Here is a 10617-nt window from a genome sequence, read left to right as displayed (position 1 = left end):
CCAAGACCACAAAAACAAGATCCAATGCAACTGGGCCCACCATCCCTCTCCTTCTAGGGGGTTAAAAGAAAGTAGGTAGATGTCCCCCAGCGTGCGGCAAGGGACTTATGCTATGGGGGGCCAAAAAATATTTATATAACCCCCCAAGCTGCACCAATGCAACAGTAGAGGGGCATGAGCCAAAGCTTGATCTAGCAGGAGGTGCAGCGCAGAGAAGAACAAAGAATTTGGCTACATATAAGGTTCAATCTTTATATGTATTTGACTTGGCCTGCATCACCAAACTTGTTGTACCATCCAAGTCTATTCAACTGGAAGCCACAACTTGAATCACCAGGCAACCACTTGGTATGTATCAAGCCACTTGCCCACCACCACCACCATGCCAAATGACCCTAACACCATGCATTTCAAACCTTGATTCAGGCAAAACCACACAGGACCCTCAAGAGCCCCTACCAAGCCATCTTATGTAGCATGTATCCGGGGGACATTTTTTTGCAAAATATGTAAATCACCAGATACTTATCCATTTTCTTTTCTTGAAGATTTTCCTAATGTGATTTGGATTTTTTTGGGTTTGCCTGGAGAAAAAAAACAAATATTTAGGTCAATTTTCCTCTTGTAAAAAGTATCCAAGCCCTGCTGGGCCTCTCCCAAAAAATCCTCCTTATGTTTTACATATCTAAACAAGGTCCAATTGGGAGCCGCAACTTCCCTAGTTATGGGTAATCCAACAGTGAAAATTTGGTGTAAATAAGATAAACCGCAGGACACAGGTGTATGGAGAGTAATTGTACCAAATACTTGCCTGTTGTTCAGCCCAAGATCCCGTAACCTGTACTGGCACCTGGCACCTGTTGTGAGCCTGAAACCCAGAATCACCAGAATTTACAAAAGGTGGCTTGGTTGGGGCTTTCTGATTTCCTAACCATACACTAACACCTTTTACTCCTCCGCCACCGCTGCAAAAAAGCACCAATCACAGCGCAGCTCCCAATTATACCAACCAAGCCTTGCCCCCATCAAAATGGAATCCAGTAAGGCTATTGTTTCAGGCCAGGTGGATTGACGTTCTACCAATTCACCCGCCCAGTAACCCCGCAAGGCCCCAATAGCTGTCAGGTAGCAAAATAATCCTGCTCTGCCCACTTGTCCTATCCCTCCAGGATACCCGGACCAAAATCCATCTCCGCCTGTGCTTCCCTTGCTTCTCATTGTCTGCACCCTGACCCTGGTTCTGATCCCCAACTTCAACTCAAAACCCACCAGACCTGGGGAAAAACGCATGGAATGACACCATCTTCTTTAGCCTTGTCCACCTCCCTCTGCCGCGCCTCACTCTGCACATTCCCATCAAACTTACATCCAGAGCTCACATTTTTTGCTTGCATTCAAGTTCTGAATGCCTGTGAGGTGCCCAGTGCCAAATTTGTCCAACCCAGCTGCACTCCTGAAGCTTTTGAGGTACACATTCTTCCCCATCTGGCCAATCATGCTGCTGGATGTATCAAGTGCCATGATTAGACTAAGAAATCTCAAGACTGTTTTACATTTTACATAGACTTTGTAATATATCAAATCAAGAAACAATGCTTCATCTATGAGTAGGAGTGTCAGAGGGCCGCCATCATGATGAAAGTGGCCCTGGAACTGTAAGGATCCTCCAGGCTTCTTGAAAGATAAGATATTTATTGATGGAATAAGAATCATGATAACAGAGAACAATTCAACAATGGAGAAAGGATGAGCTTTTTGCTAGGGATTTCATTTCAAGAAGGAAAGGAGGGGAACATAAGAGAAACTTGAATTAAACTCTTTATGCTTCAACTTGATAGATGGTAGCAGTGGGGGAGATAGCTTGTTAGATCAAAAAGGCCATTGTAGGCTGTGAAGAGCTATTGACAAGAGCAGGCTGGGGCCTGTGACGGCCAATATGAAGGTTTGGCAAGGGAGTGACTTCTGTGTGCGGCAGCAACATGAAGAAGTTCAGGGGTGAGATTGGTGCTGGAGAAGCAAGTGTTATCTGGGAAGAAACCTCAAGGCTCTCCTTGCCTGTTTTGCTTGACTCTTCCTAAAGTGCATGTATGTATACTCAAAGGTGACCCTACCAGTAGCCCACACAGTGTACTTTTAATAAAATTGGATGATGGTTAATTTCTTGACCTGTTGTAGCACATTTTATCACCCACAATTTTCAGCATACAGACCTAGAATCAGATACTGATTGCTTGATTGATTTGTGGATTCATTGTCTACCAGTTTGGGGAAAATGCAATTCAAAATTTATGAAAAACTCTCACAATCAGCAAGTCACATTGAAAGATCACAAGGCTCATATCCAATCACTTTGGCCACCCTGTCAAGGTTCACAATGTATGAGAAAATGTTTAATTTCAAACTTATACAGAATGCATAAAGGAGATGGAGGAAGCTGACATTGAAGGGTGAACTGCTTGATATTTCCATTCTCAACAATCCATCTAGCTGGCTGGAACTGAAGGCAATCCTTCCCAAACCTCAGGGTATCAACCATTCACCCAAGAGCTACAGATCAAGTATCCAAAAAAAGATATATTACATTCACAGAAAAGGGAGAAACAACAATCAGCTGAGCCAAAATTAATAGCAGCAATGGGGTGATTGACCTGCATCCACAAGTCCCCATGAAGTAACCACATTATTGGATATAATTGGCCTCCACCCCCTGGGATCTTGGTGACTTGCAGGCTAATAATTGTCTAACTACCCACTTGAATACCACAATTGATTTCAAGCATGACAATTTCTCTGAGGGTTTGAATAACTGCTGAATGTCTTAGTCATGTGATTTAATTTTTGTGAGAGGAAAAACAAATGAACCAAAGGTGACCAAAAGGGAAAATTGAGTGAGATCAAGACCCCATGTAGAAGACAGAAAGTAAATGAAGGATGTGACAACTCAATCTTGGAAAAGGATCCCAAGAAAAGACAAAAAAGATGACTTTTTGGGAGCATGAGTGGCACCAAAAAACAAACAAAAAATGGATCAAGACATTTGCACATCACCATCACCATCAGGATCTGAGCCAAGCGTAAGATGATTACTTGGAGGACACTTTGGTTGATCAAGTAACGGTGCATATGAGTATTTCAGTTTAATCTATGTAGCAAAAAGTCCATGGCCATAAACAAGAAGTTAGTACAAGCCATTGCAATCTATGTCTCTCTTCCTGAGAACCCCTTTGGTCTCTGGAGAGGATATGACTTACATTTTAGATACGGAAGAATAGGAGTTGAGGAGGGCATCTTGGACAGAGCGCATTGTAAGCGCGACCTTGTTGGAATGGTTCTTGAGGTATCGTCCATGAGAAGTATAGTGTTGATCCAAGTAAGGTTGAACTGGAGATGATTAGACGAGCCGTCAACCATGGCTTTGGAGATGGACTTGAGCAGCTTGAAAACAGAATTTGGTAGGAGTTGTGCGGCGATGACCTTGATTTCTTTGAACAGGATTGATTGGTAGTAGAATTTTCTGATGTACTCTTTGTTGCCTGAACAGGCCTGAACGCCATCACAAGAGTTACATGTACACCTTTTGGAATGCATTTGAGATATTCTGATTTCTTAACGGTTTGCTGGAGCAATGTGTGATCTTGAGCAATAGCTCAAAGGGATCAAAGTGGATCTTGTTGTCTAAAGAATAGAGTATGTAGCAGTCCATCTGTCAAAGCGGCTCCCCTTGACCTTCCAGTGGGCAAAAACTTCACTGATTTTGTCCGAACCTCTTGCTTGTATTTTATTCAGGACATCATCTGAGTCAGACAGTTCAGCAGGATCATTGATCTCGTTGACCAATATCCCAGATTGTAGGAGCCTCCAATTGTCCAGGAATTCTTTGGTCCCATCCAAGCTTTGAGTAGCAAGGCACCTCAATAATAATACAGGCAAACATATTTGATATTGCCTCCAGCCAGGAGTTGCAATCCATCAACAGTGTGACAAAGGCGACTTGACCATTTGATGTCGAGACTGCTACCTCCGCACCGCTGGGACAAAACGCGACTGCCAATCTGTCTGACACCAACTGGAGTGGCTTGACCCCGTTCTTCCTTCCATAGATCTCCCAGATCCGCATGTCCAAGATGAAACAGACCAACTTATCTCCGAGTGGAAAGAACGCTAAGGCGGATGTTGGACATTGTGGCCGGTTAAGATGTTGAATATCCTGACCGTTTGAACCAACAAGACATAAATCTCATCTCCTTTGGCAACGCCGCCGCCAACAACAAACTCGGCCGAGGGGTTGACAGCAAGTGCCTTGAATTGGACTGGGTGAGACGTCTTAAAGTTGCAGGCACAGATCAAGTGGAAGGCTTGAATGGACCTGTTGAGCAAGACTGAAAAGATCAATGTGCCTTCCTTTGCAAAATCAACGACTGAAACTGATGGTTGATTTTTGGCAAAAGTGACATAACAGAACCCAGCCGTCAACTTTTGACCTTCTCATTGTCTCACCGTCATGTGTTGACTACTGTTGGCTGACCATCCAATCCAAAGAGGGCATTGTGTATCAACGGTTGTTTTGGTTTTGGTTGGGGTGAACTGGGTGGCATGGCGTTGGCAAGGATATGGCGGCCGTGGCGCTGGATGCGGCTAGAGTCTTTGAGAGGTCGACTCACCACCAGCTATGGATGGGGCGAGCTTGAGTATTTGAGGAGGGGGGGCTGGTGTCAGTTGTCCCCCCAGGGGTTCCGGTTTTGTCCTGGCCCCTCCTTGCAGGCCCCCTACTTTGCTTGGATAGGCCCCTGCTTGATTTAAAAAAATGCTGGCCCTTTTTTGCTTGTTGCACTGTAACAAGCTGGAGGGGCTACCCATGGCACATAGTGCTCGGGGGTAATCTCTTCAACAGTGGCCATCATGTGGCTGCACGCCAAAAATTAGATCTTTTTTGCCATGTTTTTGTGAATTTAATAAACTTGGATTGATTACATGTGGTTCAAAAGATGTGCGGGGTGAGTCATTCATCAGTATACCTGAGATTCTGGCACTGTAATGTCCCATTTTGGCTGCAAATTGTCCACCCACCAAGCCAAACCTTTTTTGGGTCACATTTTTTTCATTTATTATCATTCTTTTCATTTTCCATTCTTTCTTTCTGTCTATTCAACTTTCTCTGAAAAAACAAATTAAGCTTGCAAGAAAAACTTGTGTTTTTTCAACTTTTTTAAAAAATCACGACTTTGTTTTTCCATTTTTATTTTCTCATATTCATCTTTGTAAGCCTGTTTTGAACCATCTCACTGAAAGGAATGACTTGAAGTTGGTGGGGGGAGATTCTAGAGTCCAAAAAAGTGTGGTGGATACTATTGTCTACCCACTGTACATCTGACGGAGGCTCACTTCACAAGTTCAGCCTACCCCCCGGGGGCTCAAAGTCTTGAGGGACTTAGTTAGGGCCTGTACCATACAAATTCTGTTTTTCTTGCGCAGAGAAGATATTTTTTTTTTGTGCTTTTCTGATTTTTCAAAAAACTCACATTTGGAGAAACAGATTTCAATAATGTGTACCACAACCGTCACTTTGGATTCCACATCTGCACTCATTATCCACCATCCATTTCAATCATCATCAAACCCAAAGAAAATATTTGGTATGCTTGCAACTCTTCATGAGTAGGGAAGGGGTCATTGTGGTGCTTTCCCTACTGATGAACACCTCGGACAATCTTCTGAACCCTGGAAAATCTTCATGAATAGGGAAGGGGTCATTGTGACACCCAAAGACAATCTTTGGTACACTCACAAACATTTGTGAATAGGGAAGGGGTCATTGTGGTGCCTTCCCTACTCATGAACACCTCATACAATCTTTTGTCAAGTTTTGGCTTTCAGCCTTGGGTGCCAATGGAGGAGAGAGGGGAGGGGATTTGAAAGAGGAGCTTTTTGGGGAATAGGGATGAATCTTCTCTCAGTGGGAGATTGTTGAGTGGGGTACTCATGAGAAGTTTAAAGCTCAGACTCAATGATTTTTATTTCATGTCCGAGGTGCGGACTTTAACCAGACAACTAGAGAGCCCCCCAGCAAGATCCAAAGGGGGGCCTAACCACAATAACAGGGGACAGGACAGGTGACAGCACAGGACAGGACAGGGCAGGTAACAGGAAAGGACAGGACAGGGGACAGGACAGAACAGGGTACTGGACAGTTAAGTGAACAGGTGACATGGACAGGACAGGACATGGAACAGGACAGGACAGGGAACAGGAAAGAGACTGTGAGCGGAGACAGAAACTAGAATTCTAACATCTTTGCTACCTGGAAAATAGGGGGTTTCAAACATGGTGCAGGTCCTGTTTCAGGAACCCCCAATTCACAAAATCAGGGCACCTGAAAAACACCCACCCAATTTTACCCAAAAAACATACCTAAATAATTTGGAAATTCATTTTCCAGGAACTTTGTTTTCCTGAATTGGGGTTCCTGAAATGGGACCTGCACCATGTTTGAAACCCCCTAATCTTCAGACCAGTCCAAGAGGGAGGAGGCCTGCAATCAAGTCCTCTTAGACCAATTAGTCCTAGAGGAACTCCCTCCTCCTGTTGTCAGAGGCAATGGGAGGATCAAAATATAATCTCCTCCTCTTTCCTGTTGGATTGATTTAACTGTATACATATTTCCCAGGGAGGGAAGGATAAGGGACCCAAGGTTTCCTCCTCCTTTCTATGGGAGGAATTGATTTCTTGTTCCTCTGGGAACAACTGAGTCATATTTTCTCTCAGAACAATCAAGTTCTTTTTTGAGAGAATGGAGAATTCCTCTTGGATCAATGAGCAGTCCGAGTGAAGGAGAGGACTGGTCCAAGGAAAAAGAAGAGAGATGAAGGACTCTTTTTCTCCTTGGTCCAATTCAATTGTAGTGAACTCTCTTCATTTTCCTTGGACCAATCCAGTTGTACGCTTGATAGATCGTTCCTCCGAGATAACAAGATGATTGATTGCCGGATTGCTCCGGTCTTGGAGTAAGAGATGGAGGAATGAGGTGATGGAGGGTGATGGGGGAGGAAAAACAGTCTTGAAAAACAGGGTCAGACCTGTTTTTGGGGAAAACTGGAGGACTTCCTGCCAATCTGGAAACCCAGATTTTTCCAGATTTTGCAGGGAAATCTAGCTGGCAGATCTGGGATTTGAGATGATTGAGCCCATATTTCCCTGCAAAATCTGGAAAAATATGAGTTCCCAGGTTGACAGGAAGTCCTCCACTGTTTTCTGGACGTTCCAAAAAACAGTCGCTGTGGTACATACACGTTTTTTGGCGAAAACTGTTTTTTTGCACAAAAAATGGATTTCCGCGGGAAAAACAGTTTTTTAACCCGCTTCTGGCCTTGCGGACTTCTTCTGCAGGGGCAGATGGAGGGCGGCCGACGTCAGACCGGACGTCCGCTCGCCATCCGACTGCGCCCCCACACAGTGTGCCCAGCAGGATGTTACTCAGAACAGTGCACCCTTTTCTCGACACCCATCCCCGATCGATATCAATATGGTTGCAAACGCAAAGGAAGTCGACCACTTCACCGACGATGACGAGTCTGATCTCGAGATCGATTACACGGACATCGAGGAACGATTCCAGCCCAAGTTCCAGGATACGTTCGATAACCTCATTGTCGTCGAGGGTGCACCCGTCGTCGACGAATCAAAACGGGGCAGATTGATCAAAGCTATCATCTCCACCTTCGCCAAAAAAGATCTCAAGATCTCCGAAAACAAGATCGAGATGCCTCTGGATCCCAACAACCAGAGTAAAGGGTCAGATTGGTTACATTACTCGTTTTGCGTTCAGTTCTCCAATGGGAGATTGAATCTGCCTTACTGCGTCCAAACAGATATCTTTTTATCGAGCTCAACAGTCCTCAAGACGCCGATCGGGCTGTCCGAAACCTACACGACTATCCATTCGACAAAAAGCATCGGTTTACGGTGATCAAGTTCACCGAGGTTGAGCGATTCGCCCATGTGCCCGAGACCTTCGTGCCCCCGGTATTAGAACAGTACAAGCCTCGGAGTCACTTGAAGAGCTGGCTAGCCGACCCACAAGGTCGTGACCAGATGATCCTCTATCAAGGTGATGACGTCAAGGTCGCCTGGCATGGGCGCAACGGGGCTCCCGATGTTGCTCACAAACGAACTGTATGCTTCCTTCTCGCTTTTCACAGATTATGTACTTCATGACCTCAATGCTTGACCTTTTTTTCCCGATCACCACATCTTCCATCAGAAATGGACTGATGCCTACTGTGCCTGGTCTCCAGATGGTACAATGCTAGCCACGATTCACAACCAGGGGGTGGCCCTCTGGGGTGGAGCAAACTTCGACCGAATCCATAGACTCTACCATCCGAAAGTGAAACTGATCGACTTTTCACCAATGGAGAATTACCTCGTCACCTGGTCCGATCAGCCAATCGAGCTTCCAACCGACCCTCAAGCGCCTCAGATCTTCTCTGAAGATGATGAAGGCAATAGTATCGCAGTATGGGATGTCGTCACTGGCAAACTGCTACGGACGTTTCCAGTCCTCACTCCGTCATCGGATGAAGAAGGCGGGGCTCGGATTAAGTTCCAATGGCCAATGTTTAAGTGGAGTGGGGATGATCGCTATCTGGCTCGGGTGACGCCTGGACAGGCCATCAGCGTCTACGAAACACCTGGAATGGGTTTGCTCGACAAAAAGAGCATCAAGATCGAAGGAGTTGTTGACTTCGAATGGTGCCCCTTGAGCGAAAACGAGCGCGATGCTATCTTGGAAGCTCGACACTTGCTCCCGAGCGCTTCATTCGACGAGCCCAGCTCGGACTCAAAGCCGAAGAAGAACGCTGGCGAAAGATCGAACATGCTGGCTTTCTGGACACCCGAAGTTGCCAACCAGCCTGCAAGAGTTTCCTTGATGAGCATACCATCCCGTGATACCCTACGTTCGAAGAATCTTTTCAATGTTCACGACGTCAGTATCAGCTTGATTCATGAACGTTCTTTGCAATCCCAGCCGTGGCTGACCGCGAAGAATTCGACCGATAGGCCAAGATACACTGGCAATCCAACGGTGATTATGTCTGTGTAAAAGTTGATAGACACACCAAGACCAAAAAGACCACCTACTGCAACCTGGAATTGTTCCGGGTTCGAGACAAAGCTTTCCCCGTCGATGTCATTGAAATCAAAGGTTTTCTATTCCCTGCTTGTTGTTGATACTATGCATAATTATCCTCTTCAACAAATAAACTGAAATTGATGTGGTTTCCTTCTAGATACCGTCACCGCTTTTGCATGGGAACCAAAGGGAAATCGATTTATTTTGATCACTAGCAATGATCCTAACTTGTCACAAGGTCCCACACCAGGAACAACGATCAAGACGAATATACACTTTTATGGAATGGACGTCAAGAAAGGGGATTTCCGTTTATTCAGTAAGTCCCAAAATCTCCCATCCCTCGTCCCCCCCATCAATCCATCTGATTCTGGGGGGATTTGATCGTCAAAGAATCCTACGACGGCAAGACGTGTAACTCGGTTCACTGGTCTCCCAAGGGTAGACACGTCGTCACAGCCACCTTAGGCTCTAGCTCAAAATGTGATCTCGAGTTTTGGGATACCGATCTAGATGAGAGTGAGAAGGATCTGGGATCCGGCATATCTCTCCTCTCATCGGTTGAGCATTATGGTATGACCGAGCTGGAATGGGATCCGAGTGGAAGATATTTCGCCAGTATCGGCAGTATGTGGCTCAGCTCAGTAAGCATTTCTTATTTCTATCACTCTTACATATCTTTACTTTGTGAACTGATTTGGGGGTCTGATTCATTTTGCCTCTTTCTTTACATACAGCCTGAAAGCGGATACACCATCTGGGACTTCAAGGGAGAACTGATGCACAAGGCGGCGCTGGAAAAATTCAAGCAACTGCTATGGAGACCGCGGCCGCGGTCGCTATTGAGCAAGGAGACGCAACGGAAGATCAGGAAGAACTTGCGAGAGTACAGCAAGCAGTTCGAGGAGGACGACCAACTTGAAGCTAGCAACGTCAGTGCAGAGTTGGTGGCCCATCGCCGAAGATTGCTTGACGAATGGGACTCCTGGAGACGGCGTGCCAAACAAGAACGCACTGCCGAGGCCACTCGGGCAGGCAAACCTTTCGTCGCGCAAAAACCTGCCGAGCCCGTCGATTCGGAACAGATCGAAGAATGGATCGAAGAGGTTATTGAAGAAACTGAGAATGTGGTCTGATCCCCCTTCGCCTTCAACTCTTTTCCCTCTTCCAATAACACTGGATAACCACAACAAAAAATTGACTGAGTTTGGGAGAGAACGATCGCTTTCACCTTTCATCGACTTGGGATACATTTTTGTTTCGCTCAACTTGTGCTTTCCTTTTCTGTGTATCGCCGTTGTTCTTGTCTTGGTCATCCGTGTTTTGGTAGTTTAGGCGGGCTTTAGGCACGCCAAGAATTGACTAATTACGTGCACGCCAAAAAAGGCGTGATCTGCCGACCACTCCAAAAAACATTGGAGTGGGGGGTTGCTCACTCCAATAAATTTGGGTGAACAGGGGTTTACTCGAACTTCACGCAGTCCCTC

General features: G+C 45.7%; 2 protein-coding genes across 2 annotated transcripts; one reads left to right on the top strand and one right to left on the bottom strand.

Moving 5' to 3' along the window:
• Window positions 1–3137: 3137 nt before the first annotated feature.
• PtA15_18A266 (uncharacterized protein) lies at window positions 3138–4117 on the bottom strand (the record flags this gene model as incomplete). Its single annotated transcript, XM_053164788.1, has 4 exons — window positions 3138–3142; window positions 3252–3533; window positions 3750–3892; window positions 3975–4117. The coding sequence occupies 4 exons, from the start codon at window positions 4115–4117 to the stop codon at window positions 3138–3140; spliced, it is 573 nt and encodes a 190-aa protein (XP_053028763.1).
• A 3402-nt stretch (window positions 4118–7519) lies between these two features.
• PtA15_18A265 (uncharacterized protein) lies at window positions 7520–10266 on the top strand (the record flags this gene model as incomplete). Its single annotated transcript, XM_053164787.1, has 7 exons — window positions 7520–7788; window positions 7866–8169; window positions 8258–8983; window positions 9058–9202; window positions 9288–9449; window positions 9524–9774; window positions 9868–10266. The coding sequence occupies 7 exons, from the start codon at window positions 7520–7522 to the stop codon at window positions 10264–10266; spliced, it is 2256 nt and encodes a 751-aa protein (XP_053028762.1).
• Window positions 10267–10617: the final 351 nt, after the last annotated feature.

Source organism: Puccinia triticina, chromosome 18A (genome assembly GCF_026914185.1).
Source record: "Puccinia triticina chromosome 18A, complete sequence".
NCBI lineage: Eukaryota > Fungi > Basidiomycota > Pucciniomycetes > Pucciniales > Pucciniaceae > Puccinia > Puccinia triticina.
This window is presented reverse-complemented; position numbering and strand designations above follow the sequence as displayed.